Raw genomic sequence first — 15,762 nt, 5'->3', positions numbered from 1 at the left:
CTCCATTTAATACACTTAAAGCACAGAATTGTTTTCATCAGAGATTTTTATTGATTCCACAGAATCATTTCTTCAACTTTAACTTGATTATCATCCTGGAAGAGACTGTAGCTGTACAAAGATGTCAATGAAAAAAACCACAATCTACTTTAAGTAAAACACTAAAGCAATACATAATATGAAATCTAATACAGTTCTGACTTAATCTGTCTGGAATCCATCCCATTGTGCGCTGTCTGACTCTCCTTCCTTATTTAGCCTTTTTCTAATGTCCTCTGCTTTTAGGTGGGTGTTCAAACAGCTCTACGACAAAGGTCTGGTATACCGTGGTGTCAAAGTCATGCCTTTCTCAACTGCCTGCAACACACCGCTGTCCAACTTTGAGTCCCACCAGAACTACAAGGTAGGCACAAATCACACCCCTCTCGTGCCTCATCTCAATCTGAAACAAAATTTTCCTATAGGATTAAAATTCAAGACTTACATAATCTCTGATTGATTTTCCTCTCCAGGATGTTCAGGACCCTTCTGTGATTGTCAATTTCCCATTGGTTGAGAACGAGGAAGTGGCTTTGATCGCCTGGACGACCACACCCTGGACACTGCCAAGTAACCTGGCCCTCTGTGTTAACCCTGAGTTCCTTTATGTCAGAGTCAAAGGTAAGAGACAAAGCTTGTCACAGCACTATAACATGATTACACATCTGATAAATATATCATTGCCTCCCAGACATTGACTTTCCCTTTGGTGCTTCTTCTAGGTTTATAGATAGCCTCCATGTTTTAGATCCATATTTTTAGTTTCTTTTGCTCCAGGAGACACTGAAATCAATTTACTAGTATTTTATCACTACATAGCCATCTTATTCTTTTATTTAGAGTACTTAAAACTAAATGCTCTGCAGAAAAGCACTGACAGAGATGCTTACCTCCTCCTCTGATTATAGTTTGACTTCTTCTGTTTAAAGCCTATACATGCTTTAATGCCTGTGTTTTTTACGCCAGCAGCACTCATTTTGATGCAAAGCCAATGTAGTCCATCTTTTTTAGCACTCAGCATCCTAAAACCCTCCCCACGGGACTTTTGATGATCAGAGAGTTCTCATCTTTTCAAGGGTAAAGTTTCCAGGTCTGCAGCTGCCTGTGTCAGGATAAGATTCCTCTGTTCCTTTGGATTACACTAATTTTATGTTTTCTTGGTGATATTTCTAGTAAGAGGAAATATGAGGCACATGGTACTATTCAAAAATGTTACGATCACTACTGAGGAAAGCGGAAGTCAACTTTCATAGCCTAGAAACACTAAATGTTGGTTAGAAGTGCTCTGAAACTGAGGTTGTGGACACTGCCAGCATTTAAAGTGTTGACTGTGGACTAGAGCCTGACCGATATGGGATCTTTGGGGCCGATGCCAATGCCGATACCGATATTGGGGGCTAAAAAAAGCCGATATCTGATGTATCAGCCAATAGCTGATATATTTGCCGATAACCGATATGTATATGCCGATATATGAAATAAGAACATTAATATACACAGGATATATACTGTACATGAACACAGATTCTTATATTTATATTATCTTTGTTTATTTCACAAAGATGCAACTTAGATGACGTTAAAATGCTGTATAATAGTCTTTTATTAGATAATGGTAGACATGTGAATTAACAGTTGCATTTATCTTTGTTTATTTCACAAAGATGCAACTTAGACGACATTAAAACGCTGTATGAAAGTCTTACATTAGATAATGGTGGACATGTGAATTAACAGTTGCATTTATCATTGTTTATTCTCTACTCCTGCGTCTCTACTCTCTAAGCAGTAGAGACGCAATTGGTCGACTACAACTCCCACAGTGCTTTCCTGTCAAAACAAATATGGCTGCTCACTGAAGAAAGTCAAAGTACATGATCGAAAGTGGATTAAAAATGGATTAAAAAGATGCTTATTATCAGATGTACTCTGTGGATTTAATCTCCTAAGACCCTGAAGAGTCACCAAAGTTCCAGGCTTGCTACAACGGCGTCCTTTAGAGCTATGGAAACATTGATGGTAGCAAACAAAAGGCAAAATCATCAGCTTTCAGAGGAAAAAAGAGTAAGTTTCTACGATTTACAGTTCAAAAGTTATCAATGTTTTTATAAACTGTGTCACGTATTGTTGTATAGGACAACGCTGTCCTCAGAGACTCCGGAAAGTCAGCCAAGTTCCGGGCTCACTAGAAAATGTTAGTGCCCACGACTTACGATTCAAATGTTACCAAGTGATTTTTAAAGGGATGTGCTTGCCGCACGTATCCATGCCGTGTGAGCTCTAAGGGTTAATATATCAGCTACATATTGGCTGATGTTGATTAATCTGTGATACGCTATAATCAGCCCGATTAATCGGCCCGCAGATCAACCGGTCGGGCTCTACTGTGGACATGGGTTCTTGTGGTAACATCAGGATTTTGATAGCCAGGGGGAGGTAAGGTTAAGGTTTGCAAATTGAAGTGGCTAATGAATTAAAAACAATACACCTCAAATTAAAAAAAATCATTATAATAACTGACTACACATAAGGTTATGTGCTTTGAGTGTGGTTCAGCTGTAGATTTTGGAAAGCATTGGCTGAAGCACTGGCCAATAATTGGTGTTCACTTTGGTAAAAGGGTAAAGCTTAAGTTCTTAAAAATTTAGACTAGATTTCCCCAGCTGATAAATAGTCCCTCATGTGCTGACTGGGATTAATTGCTTCTCTGCAGAGCTTGTTGGTCTGAAATGTTTTGCACAAATAGAAGTTGTTCTCAGTGTTCTCCTGTGGTCAGGTTGCTGTCATCTTTATGTCAAGGAACCATTATGTTTCTGCTGTTGTCTGTGCTTTTTAAGGCCTTGTTGGGAAAAGGGAAATATCTGCTCTCACATCCTGTCCACAAACATGTTTGTGTTGTGGATCACTAGAATTACCAGGACTGGTTGTTTTGTGGAATTATTTTGTTTAAACACTGTTGCCCAAGGCCAAAGCTTTCTGTTGAACATCTTGTTTCCCTTGTGGGTTTAATGTTGTGGTCCACACTATCAGCTGATGGGTGTTTTTATTCACAAAGAACAAACAGGAACAAATTAACAGAGGAGGAGGAGTGCTGCCTTTGCAATTTGCACCCAGAGGAAGGATTTCTGTCCCGTAATGTGTTGGTGGACTCTCTAGCCTTTGGCTATGTGTTAGCTGATGAAATAAGAAAAGTCTCTGTGTTAGTGCAAATTTTCTTTTATCTACAACAAACCAGACGCCTCACTTGCATGGACAGTAACTTGTCACAAAGGCATAAATGATCTTCATGTAGGTGCATGTTTACATCATCTGTCCTCACTCTTAGGATAAGAAAGACAAAAAAATGTTCTGCTTTAATATTGATAACTGCAGGTTATACAGTACATACATGTTCCAGTAAAAGTTTTTTTAAAATCAAAGTAATGGCTTAAAGAGATGATTGACTTCTCACAAAGTGGGGTCATATGAGGTACTCGCCAATACTAATTGTTGTAGCCACAGAAGATTCTGGTCGACTCGGCTCCTCTACAGAGAGACTGGCAGGAACAGGGCTACACATTGCTACAGATGTGCCCATTTCAACCACCTAATGTAGGAAATTTAGAAAAAAATGACCTTAGGAACAACCTTAAGGTTAGTGTATGCTACATAGATGAAATTGTCAGCTCTTCACTTTTCCATCAGCAGCACTGTTTCACCACGTGCTCCTACGCCTGCAGTACATTTCAATCTCTCCTCAAAGAGGCATATCCTTAGGCTAATGCGTTTAGTATTGACAGGTACCTCATACAACCCCACTTAAAAAATTAACTGTCTCTTTAAGAAAAGCAATAGTCATGAATGTTTATATAGGTGCATGTAGGTGCAGGGTCTAAGTTAAAACTGAAAGTTGAAACCTGCTGTCTCTCTTGAAAGAGAGGTCTTGAAAAAGACTAAACCAGTGGTTCACAACCTTTTTCCCTAGCCCCCCATACTTTTATATAAGAAAAGCTCTGTGAAATCCAGGTAGAGAGGAGCACACAGTTACTGTTATTTTCTGATTTCTGATGTGTTATACCTTCAACTGGACACAAAGATGTACTGTTTTTATTGAAGTGGCACTGCTGAGTGTCCTTTCTCTGCCCTCCCTCACATCATCAACTCCATCTAAGAGCATTAGTGTCTCTTACATTGAGATAGAAAGCAGAGGAGAGAAAAAGACGATGTCTCCTGGTCATTAAGTCCTGACCTGTGAACTTTTTTCCTTTCACCTCAGTGAATAAATGCTGCATGCTGTCTTATATTTGCTCGCGAATGACACGGCACAGGCTTAAGCCAGAATTAAAATGAGCTGATGTTTTACATAAAGATTAAAAATATGCACTAACATATGTCATATCAGAGATAGGTTAAGAATGTAAAGTCCACCATGGTCTGTGGCTAAACTTCTGTTCCTAACGTCGATCAAACTGAATGAAACCACGTCAGACAGAGCAGGCAGGTATACATCTATGAAAGTAGCGATGGATCAGGAGACTGTCAGACTGATTTTGTTATTATAACTTTGTGCCTTTTGGCTCTGGGTAAACTTTCTGCTGTTTTCAATGCCTGCTTACAATCAGCGCTCTGCCTGGTATTAGCCGTTGACTAGGTCCTAAAGCCCACGGCTGAGGCTAGTGGCTGCTGCCGCTTCGTTTTAACGTCGTTAGGATGATGACTCTTAAATGACTTATAAGATCCATCGAGGACTTCTTTCTAGTCTTTGCGAACTTTGCAGGGCAAATTCTACACACACGGTCATGTTATCCTCCCCGTTAATACTGAACAACGCCACCGTGTTGGTAGCATTTTAGCACAGGGGCTGCTTCCTCTCCTTTTCCTGGTGTGTACTGCAGTGCCACCTGCTGTTTGGGAATGTGTAGTCTCGTGAGAAAGAAAACAAACGCCAGCACTGCTGTGCTGACAAAAATATATATGTTATCGGGGCTAGTCGTCATCTTATCGGAATGACGTAATAATTTCCTGTTATCGGCCCGATAATTGTTGGCGCGAAAATTATCGTGCACCCCTTATTATTTTGGTCAACCAAGTTTTTCTTTGGTTGATTACAAGCCTAGATTTTGGTTTATATTTGAAAATCTGACACAACTTTAGAGCACACAGATCCTTGTCCCCCCTCTAAAATCTTTGAAGCCCTCCTAGTGGGTGGCGGACCGCGGTTTGGGAACCAATAGACAAAACCACCCCATTTAAAAGGGTCGAATCTATTGAAGAATAAGTTAAAATAACTATTAGAAACATTGCCTCCCACAATACTAAAGCACTAGAGCTGGAATTTGCTCATTCGTGTTTTGGAACAGACCTGCCTTTAAATGTCCATACACTAATCGTTCAGTTTTTTTGATTCACCTAATCAGCTACAGTCAATGCAGCCTAATAAATAAACCTTGCTACTAATCATACATTTTGACTCAACACACTAGGAAAGGCAGAAACGTGCTGGGTGCTCATGCAGTTGCAACAACTATGAAATCAAGTATTGAAGATAAAGGGTATAACTTCCTAAAGCTTTAACAGTCTTAATACTGCAATAGCTTCTGCACCTAAATACTGCAGTGCTGCAGTGCCCTGAAATACAGACATTGCCAAATCCTCATTGTTTTTGTTGTAAGGATTAGAATAAAAACTCATGTTGCAAAATTATGAATACTTCTGCTTAATATCATACCCTTTATTATATCTGTGAAATGGATGTTTTGCATGCCATGCAGCAACACATTTTACTAAAACACTAAGATTGACAATGTTGTATGAAAGTGTCATAATTAGCCATACATTTTTAACTAACAGGCCTAACACCATCCTTAATGTAATTATTTATACCTTAGGTTTCCCTGCTGTGATATTCCAAAATGTCTTCCTTGGAAAAACAGGTCACACTACTTTAAACCTGCATTTTTGTTCATGTATGATTCAGACCAGAGAAACGTGCACAAACATAAAATCAGGTCATTTGAAAAAGTGTTGTCCTTGTTGAAATGCATAAAAAAGAAACCCCTCCAGAGAGGTGGCTAGTGTTTTTGCGTTACCCTCCTGCTGTAGTTTTTGGTTTCCTGTGATGAGAGAAACTGGTGGGATTTTAAAAAGGTGACCTAGATTCAAACCATGTTGTCATGGCAGCTTTGATCCTGCAGGGGGCACTGTTGAAGCACAGTCTGCCATCCTGACTGCACCGCCTATGCTGTGCTGCATGGGAGACAGCCTCAGAATACCAATGACTATTTTTTTTCTGTATCATCTCAGTCTCTCTTTTCATCTCCCGTCCTCGTTTGCTCCATCCTTTTATACCCCCTCTCTCATTTTCATATTGCTCTCTTTACCTCCACATCCACCTGTTTTTACCCTTCGTTGTGCTTATTTCCCTTCAGTGTGTCTCTTTTAGTGTCTGTCTTCATTCCCTTGCTGCCCCTGTTTGAGGGGAAAGCTGTCAGCGGCAGCAGCAGCAGGTCTGAGCTGTGCAGTCATTTGTCACACCACTGAGGGGGAGACAGAAACATCTTTTATTGATGCCCCCTTTTCTTCCTCTCTCTCTCCTTTTTTGTGTCTCACTGTCACAGGCCATTTGGTTTTTGCCCTCCTCACAACTGTTGTCCCTGCTGCTCTCTTATCTTTCCTCTATTCCCCCTTTGGCCAGTTTTCCAGGAGGGCTCAGTTTCCCAAAAATGTCAGGCAGTTATCCTACATGAGGCAGCAACTTTTCAACAAGCTCTGCTGCTGGTGAAATGTTTGTACCCACATGAAGGCATCCTTACCTGACCTTGACTTTATGGCTCAGCGTGTTATTGCGAAGAAGGGCTTGGCATTGAGGTTTAGCAGACCTGCTTCAGGGCTATTAGATGCCTGCATTTACACCATATTTGATGAGGAGCTGTTTATCATAGCTGATGTACAGTCAATGAACATAAATCACCCCACAGGGGCTGCTTGGATGGTAGAAAAATTCATTTCACATCATATTGATTTGTATCCTTATTCCCACTTTACTTGCGTTCGAATTTGAAGGCTGTAAAGAAAAAGAGAAACAGGGAAATTACAAATGCATTGATTTCTATTGTTTCATCTTGCTAGCACATTTTAATTTGTGGTCATACCTTTTTTATACCAAATTTGTACTTAAATGTTTTCCTGTCTGAACCATACTCTACATAACTATAATGGAGAATTTGATATAAGGAGCTTTAAGTTAATTATATTTCTAGATTTATTCAGTACACATGCCTGAAAGCAAAGTGCAAAAGCATTCATGTGTGTTTTTCTCTTTATCTTTAGATAACACGACTGACAAGACCTACATCATGATGGAGGCCAGGCTAGGGGCTCTGTTCAAGTCAGAGAGCGAGTACACTCTCCTAGACAAGTAAGTTCTCAAGATGCTTTAACCAGTAAAGTGAGAAAGACTAATGCATGTAAATTTTAAGCCTGACTTAGGTCAGTTTGCCCCCATATAATCAGGAGGGGGCGTGTCCTGAGTTGAAGCTCATCACAAACAACTATTTGACAAAATGATCAAGTGTGTGGCGTTTTTTAAAATTCCATTTTATATTTATTTTTCAGTGCCTTTATTGGTGAGAAATAACAGAACAGAACAGTGATATACAACAAGGACATGAGGGGCAGTGAGAGGTGAAGTTAGAAAGAAAATAAATAAATGAATAATAGTGATATAATAAGGAAAAATAATAACAGAATAAAAAATGTTAAATCCATCAAGGTAGACATGGTAAAGATAGTGACTCAGACTACCAGAGAATTAAATAACCATGATTATCTAAAAAAAAGATTTAAAGAGACCAGCTCCCCAAGCAAAAATAAAAAAAAAAATCTTCAACCTCTCCCTACACTTGTGGTCTCCCACATTTCAAAAATCATTTAAGATTTGAAAATCATCTAGTGTGTGGCCAGCCTAACATACTTATCATGTAAATACAATCTGTTTTGGTCATTTATATCAGTGGTATTCAACCTTATTCGATCTAAGAGCTGCTGTTGTCTTAAATATTTTTGCAAAAGCTACAATCCAAAACTGGGGATGTAAGATAGATCCATAGATCAACTGATCCACAGTTGAAATGAAATAATGAATTGGTGGATTATTGTGTTGTTAAATTGGATGCAATAGGCTACATATGAATGTCTGTATAGTCTCAGAAGGAAGAATATGCCCCTGATAATGGGCATATATTTTTTTTTATTTATGCGAGTTCCACCTGGCCTAAGGACTTCTTAAAATATTAGAATTTGCTGAGTTTGAGCCATGACACCCTTTTCAAAGAGCTGATGATGAATAATGGTTGGCTATTTGGGTATTTCTATCCCTTATTTGGACATTTACAGTAGTTCTGTGGCTCTGTTAAATTAAAAGAAATGCTTCTATATTTTTTTCACTCATTTTTAATACGTCTAGTTAACCCTTTACCTACTGAGGCTAAAAATGGCGATTTGGACATATTTTGTGATTATGGCTGTAAAATAATCAGGAAATGCCCTAAGTCTGAGAGCTTTGGTCCCTTTTCCTGGGAGTACTCGAACTAGACTTTTCAATATCTGGTTAATGATTATTGCACATTATATGGAATTGTCAGCAGTTTAAAAGAAGGAAAACAAGAAAAACAGATTTGTTTTTCATGGCTTTTATGAGAAGAAATTTTGTTATTGCGCATGAAGTTTTGATGGGACATTTGAAATGTGAGCCTAGACATGTTTAGAACAATCACCAGTCATTTTTTGAGTCTAGGACTCTGGGTGTGCAAAAGAGAACTATATATATGCTCTTTATATTCCTCGGTTCAGAAGATGCATCCTCCAAATTGCTGTCCTCCTCTATGAACCATAGCAGCTGTTTTACCATTCTTGATGGTCTTCCCGACATTATAAATGTGTGTACTAAAACACACGTGTTTTAGTACACACATTTATAATGTGTGTTTTAGTACACACATTATAAAACACAGACATGCACAAATGCCACTATCTAATCTCCTTTTACTCTCTTCCTTCACTCTCCTTTCTCACCCGTCCTCTGCCAAAGCTGCCGTTTTCATGGTGCTGTTCGACAATACTGTAATATATATATACCACATGTCATATATTGCCGGAAAGCACAGATTCTCAGCTATCTGCCAGCGTTGCAATTTTTAAAATTGAGCAAACTTTCGAGGAGTTACGGTGTTGAGAATCCGTGTAGCTGTCTCTCCAAACTTCTGGTGTATTGCTATGAATGCCCACGTAATATGGTTGCGAGTACCATAAGGAACCATATATATGCACATGCCCACAATTCTCAGCTTTCCAACACCATTGGAGTTTTTCAAATCGGACAAACTTTGACAGAGTTATGGTAATAATACTCCAGAGCCACTGGCTCCGTAGGTAAAGGGTTAAAGGTGGAGGGGCCTCATGTTGCTCTTTGCCCTGGGCCTCCAAATGACTAAAACTGGCCCTGCCAAACACCTGCAGCTCTCCCAGACTACCCTGCTTCATTTGTAGTTTTGTAGCATCTATTATCGGTAGTACGTTAAAGGTCAAATAAAACACCTGCGTTTGGACAAGTTCCACTAAATATTACGTCATACCAACATATGATCAGCTTGTTGATGATGACTGGCAGGAAGTCACTGAGCGAGGCCATAAGAAGCTTCAGTTTTAACACAAGATGGCACACCTCAATGAATGAACTTACTAAAGAGACACACCACTGGCGAACTTCCTCTGCTTTCTTTCTCTGAGGCACATTCCTTTGTCGTGCACACCTGATAGTAATAACATACAGATATGAAAAAAAATGTTTACATTTAAATTTGGCAATCAAAGCCCACCTTCTTTGTGTGAGAAATAGATTTATTGGCATGACTTGCAATCAGTCTTTACTGATAACATTGTTTACCTCTATGAAAATTTATGAGAGGATTATTTTTTCTATGTAAGCCTTAAAGGAGCTACAACTGGTCACTAGAGCCGTGGGTGATTATTTGTGATTAATCCTTAACTTTCTTTTATTCCTGAACAAGGGCTGAACAATTCTTTGAAAATATCCCATTCTGGAGATTTTGTCTCGTGTTTCCAACTGGATCTGAATTATTGCATCAAAGGGATTTTTTCATTGTCATATTTTATAAGAAAAGAGTACAAAAATTAAGAAGATAGGATTTTTTTGTTGACTATTCTAAAAAACTGGCACTTTAATGATTGCATAATATGTCATGCATAACATCTCTGCTGCAAAAAAAGTTGAAAACTAGTATTTTGACACAAATTTCAGGTCAAAGAAATATTGCATATTCTGTGATTTGAAAATTGCAGCAGGCCATGTTGTGATTTAATCTAATTTTCAATTAATTGCCCAGTCTTGATTTTAATTATAAAGTCCAGTAGTATAATACATGATGATTCATTGTTTGTGTGCAAACAAGTTTCGTTTCCCTCCTGCACAAATCAGGGCCCAGACCAGCTGGTTTATCATTGCTGGTTTAGCTGTCAATACAAACTATAAGATATTAAAATCTTAAAGTAATTTAAATGTGTATATCACACATTTTAGTTATGCATATAAGTGCTGTGAAAACAGTGTTATATTAAGATTTGTTTATATTTAAGAAAATAAATATTGTGCCCTGAAAAACTAAACCCTCCCCTCTGTTCCTTAAGTATGTATAAATATTTAAATAGTTATTAACTCTCTGTGCTTTCTCTTAAAGTGCCTTACCATAGTGTTTCCAAAACTAATGGACAGGATCAACACACTAACTGTTCCTTTGATTTAGGGGGAAAATAATAATATTGTGGGGGAATGTAGAACCTATTTCAAGGTGACAGAAAGTAGTTTCTAAAATAAAATCCAACCTTGACCCTTCAGGGACTCAGTAGAAATTGGAAGGTAGGTAGAAAGGGGAAAATAGGTCCATACATTCCTAGAAAAAAATGCTCCCCTGAAGCATAATATTGAGCTCTGCTTTTGGTCAGTGTTTCCTTTATTTGTAAAAAGGAGAAAAATGTTTTTAAACATGTATGTTGTCAGAAGTTGTAAACGCTGAAGTTTGTCTTAGCTGAAAAGGCAAGAGTGGGTGTACAGGGAAATGGTGAATGACGCATACTTAATAAAGGAATGTGCTTTTGTGTTTTTAGGTTTCCTGGTAAGACGCTGAAAGGGAAAAAATACAAGCCTCTTTTTCAGTACTTCTCTAAGGTTTGTAGCTTTCTTGCTCTTCTCTGCTCCACAGTTTATCTATTGTTTATGTCAAAACGACGACAGACCCATGTCTCACTTTTATTACCTGTCTGAGTGTGAATTGGCATCTCAGCTTACGGTCATTAAATCTGTCTTAATCTCTCTCTTACTGTCTTTGGGTCTATTTCTCTTGCTTCTAAACAACTCATCCCCTCCATCTAATTCTGCTCCAGTGTGGGGAGAAAGGAGCGTTCCAGGTGGTGATAGATAACTACGTCAAGGAGGAGGAGGGTACAGGAGTGGTCCACCAGGCACCATACTTTGGAGCTGTAAGTGCTGCCTTTCACTGCTTCTGTAGCTCTTTATTTGGACCTTTTATATGTATTTTTTCATCACAATTTTTGTTCAGAAAAATATAAATAATACCTCCTGCATTTTTTAAAGTGTCCTAAAAGCCAAAGTCTTCAAGATATTTAAAGGGAACTTTTATACATATATTATTCGAGGAAACATTCGATTCTTCTTCATTTTGGAGAGAATTTTAAAAAATTGGTTTCACATCTAGGCTGCCTTTTTGTGGGTAGTAATGTCATGTGGCAGCTCCTCTTCCAAATCTTTTAGATTATACTGAGAATATACCATGTAGTTGAAATTGTCCATACTGGTACTGATTTTTAATGTTTCTTAAGGTATTTTTACATCTCTGTCATCAACAGACTAACAAAGCTATGGGAAAGAAAAATAAAGTGCAACTTATATGTCAGCTTTTTCTAAGTATTGCACTGGTTTAAGTGTTCTGTGGCTCTAGAAGTGGAAACACAGTTGTTGGTTATTTGTCTTGGTCTATAAGCAGCCCATACTTTTGATCCTGCTCCCTTCTGTCACTGTCTCTTTGCCCCGCCAGCCTCTGCAGAGCTGTCTGCGCCCACCCTCCTCAGTTTTAATTAAAACATTCTTTACGTCTTTGGGTGGTTTGAAATAAAAGCATTTGAGAAATGCACTTTTGAAGCCTTGCTCCTGGTGAGCTTGTTTGTAAAATCCTGCAGATGCTCATATGCCTCAGAGCAAAACAAGGTCAGTTTTGTTGAGTGCGAGTGTTGTGATCGGCTTTTCTGTCATCCTAAAGTAAAAAAGGGGCACGCAGGAGTGTGAGACGTTATTGTTTGTCCAGAAGAATTGCCTTTCTGGTTCAAATCCAATTCACTTATGTTCCTTTTCTATGTTTGTTTGTGCTTTCTGTTTTTTTTCCCCTGAAATGATGAACATGTTGTCCCCTACTTGCTTGTGTTTCCTCCTGTGTGTTCTTTTGAATGCCTGTTACCATTGCAAACCTGCAGGTTTTATATACTAAAGTTGCAGAAATTGCTCTATATTCCCAAATCCAAAAGGTATAGGGCAGGGGTGTCCAAACTTTTTCCACAGAGGGCCACATACAGAAATATATTAGGATAGTGGGGCCACTTTCAATTTCTAACCACAAGGATTTTAAAGTTACTAAGACTAATCCAATGTAGGTTAATACATGCTTAGCGTTTAAGTATGCCTAATTGGCTAGTTAATGGCTGACAGGACAAATAGGCAGTCATTTTCAGGATTTTGGTGAGCCAATCAGATTTCAGGGGGCCCTGTTTAGCCCTGGCTGCCACTGGCTTTGCCCTGGAAAAGTTATTGGTGCAGCTCTTTGCTGTGATAATCCATAAGGACGTTATTAATCAAGATATCTTCTTGTCAAAATGTTTGTTTACAGATTTAACATGGTAGCAATGCCTTGTGCTGAAAACAAGTACAAGACAGTTAAGCACAAGCTTTATGTTTTAATATGGGCTATATTCCATTTTATCTCTGGGATTTGCTGCGGGCCAATCAAATATCGGCCGCATTTGGACCCTGGGACATAGTTTGGACACCCCTGGTAAAGGGCTTAGGTTCAATTTTCATTGCTAATAATTACAGAAATAAGATAATTTTACTTCTTAATACATGTAATTATTCAAAATCATTGCTGAAACATATTTTAGTAAGACTAATGGGGGCCCAACTTGGGAAAAAAATATCTGACACAAACATTTATCCTGCAGCCTTTCAATCTTATATCTTTAGTTTTCTTATTTTTTAAAAAAATGTAAAATACTTTCCCCTTATCTGACCATTTAAAGTAGTTGCAGCCATTAAAGGGTGCAACTTTTGTTTTTGTAATCAATACCAAAGAGGATTTATCAAATATCTATATAATAAGCTGCAGTATCGATATATCTCCACAGCAGCAAGGCCATTGTAGCAGTGCTATCAGAGCTATTGGGTCATTGCTAATAGGTTAGATGCCCTTGTCAAGGGCAGATGGATACCCCTGTGGCTGTAGCCAGCTGTGGATACACTCTCAGTCTTCCTCTTTGTCTTAGCTCTCAGTCCCTACAGGGCCTTAAAGTAAACCTTTCACTTCAGTAGCTCACCTATATTACATTAATATGCTAGATCTTTTGATTAGTGTAAATCTCTGTTAATTCACTTTGATGAGTTGATGAAAAGCAGAAACAGGAGATTTACAGTGAGAGAAAAAACGTGTTGCACAGCCACATTTTTCAAATTTTATGTTGTTATGACTAGATGTGAAATGACCCTGTGAGTCATCCATCTTGAATCGTGACAGGGTGTTTGAATACGAAATACATTTACAGCTGGACAGCATGCAGATCTTTCATGCATAGCTGTCACATACCAGTAGTGCTTGTTTCAACACTGTAAAAAGTGTCCAGCACAACAAGGAATTTGATATGGAGCCATTACATAGCTTGATGCTGGTGACAGTGGCTGCCAGAAAGGTTGGATAATGACTTAATTTTATATACATTGTCTTCAGCTTGGGGAATCATTGGGCCTGTTTATCATGAAACTATCAAGAAAAGGTTATTGTATTGACAACAGAAGGATATTAATGTGTAGTAATAGACCACCATGCATTGCTTTTAATTATCAAGGCAGAAATTAAATGTTTTCTGTACGGCTTAGACTGATTATTATTTTAATACCTTCACTCAGCAAAGTGTTTGTTTTCTCTCTGTAGGATGATTACCGGGTGTGCACAGAATTCAACATCATCCAGAGAGATCAGGCTCCTATCTGCCCTGTGGACGCCTCAGGCTGCTTCACGTCAGAGGTCACTGACTTTGCGGGACAGTACGTCAAAGTGAGTGACACATCAGACATTTACATGTAGATTAGGTAAGCACACATTTCAGGCTTTCTAGCCCTGGTAAAACCCACAGGCATGATACATGGGCTAGATTACTCACTGATATTGAAATGTGGCTGAACACAGCTGTTCATTTTTCACCCACTCCTGTATTTCTTGAATGATTTTTTTCATCTTCAATTTTGAACATTTGTGCTTAAATGTACACTTTCTTTACATTGTTGCTGTAATGCCTCCTTCAGAAGGATAATTTTTATAGTTCAGAATAAGAATATGAATTGTCGTTGTGAATGTTTTATCAAATATTCATTGGAAGAAATTTATCTGGAATTCCTTAAGATACAGCTTAGAATCCAGGATTTTGGACTGGCAAGTAAATGAGTTGATCCTCTATTCTGATAATGGGAGGAGTGGTTGTGAAAGTGTTCAAGAAGGTTCGAAGGCAGGCGCATCCCAAAGGGTAAATAACTGGGTGCTGACCCAAGAAAAATCACAGGAAAACAGAAAAAAAGTCTGCACACCATAATCTGCTCCTAAGCTTATTTAATAAAGATTATGACATATGTGACGTTTTGGCCCCTAGCCCTTCATCAGACTGTTTCAAAGCAGCTTCTGGTGTGCAGACTTATTTTTCTGTTTTCTCAGGAGTCGTCATGAGCCAAGCAGGTGCTTGCCTTTTTTCAGCTGCTTACTAGGTAGGGATGGGAGTAGTGTCAGTGCGTGAGTATTAGTACTCGCTAATCATGATTACCATTAAAATAATACATCTCACACAGAGCTGATGTTTTCTGAGGTGTGCTGCTCATTACTACTTCAAAATTTTAGTTCTGAATGAAATAACAATAAATGGTTACGTAACTGAGGATTATTAAGCATATAGATGTAGAAAACATCAACACAGGGCTCTGTAGTTTGAACAAGATGCCACAAGCCTCATCAAGCTCTCTATAGACTTAAACCAATCACACTGAGACAAAATAACAGTAACATGACTCCACGTAGAGATTCATCCATGAGTCTTTAGCACCTGTCACTTTATCCACATGCTGCTCTTTCCTCATGAACCTGTTCCATTCACGTACCTGTAACCATGGCTTTAACTCCTGTTTGACAAACAAAGAGTGCTAACTAGAGATGTTTCAATACCATAGCATTGGGTATTGGCTGATACTGCGTACTGATCCAGTACTGATGTAAAGTGGCATATTATTTTAGCCCTACAGTGACCTCAGAACATGGCTCAACTACCAGAATCATGATGTACAGCCTCTCTGTGAATTAAAGTTGTTTTTCCTGATAATTATTGTGAGTTATACTGCTAAATATTAAA

At 38.5% G+C, this 15,762-nt stretch overlaps 1 protein-coding gene across 2 annotated transcripts in view; it reads left to right on the top strand.

The window, feature by feature from the left end:
• Positions 1–15,762, top strand: part of iars1 (isoleucyl-tRNA synthetase 1) — an 83,345-nt gene that overhangs the window by 6,747 nt on the left and 60,836 nt on the right. For both annotated transcript variants that reach the window (XM_041782712.1, XM_041782711.1), the window contains exons 6-11: positions 286–403; positions 513–660; positions 7,348–7,435; positions 11,200–11,260; positions 11,476–11,571; positions 14,304–14,426. In XM_041782712.1, coding sequence (XP_041638646.1) covers positions 286–403; positions 513–660; positions 7,348–7,435; positions 11,200–11,260; positions 11,476–11,571; positions 14,304–14,426 — 634 coding nt within the window. The remainder of the gene's footprint in view (positions 1–285; positions 404–512; positions 661–7,347; positions 7,436–11,199; positions 11,261–11,475; positions 11,572–14,303; positions 14,427–15,762) is intronic.

This window comes from Cheilinus undulatus, linkage group 3 (assembly GCF_018320785.1).
Source record: "Cheilinus undulatus linkage group 3, ASM1832078v1, whole genome shotgun sequence".
NCBI classification, from domain to species: Eukaryota; Metazoa; Chordata; class Actinopteri; order Labriformes; family Labridae; genus Cheilinus; species Cheilinus undulatus.
This window is presented reverse-complemented; position numbering and strand designations above follow the sequence as displayed.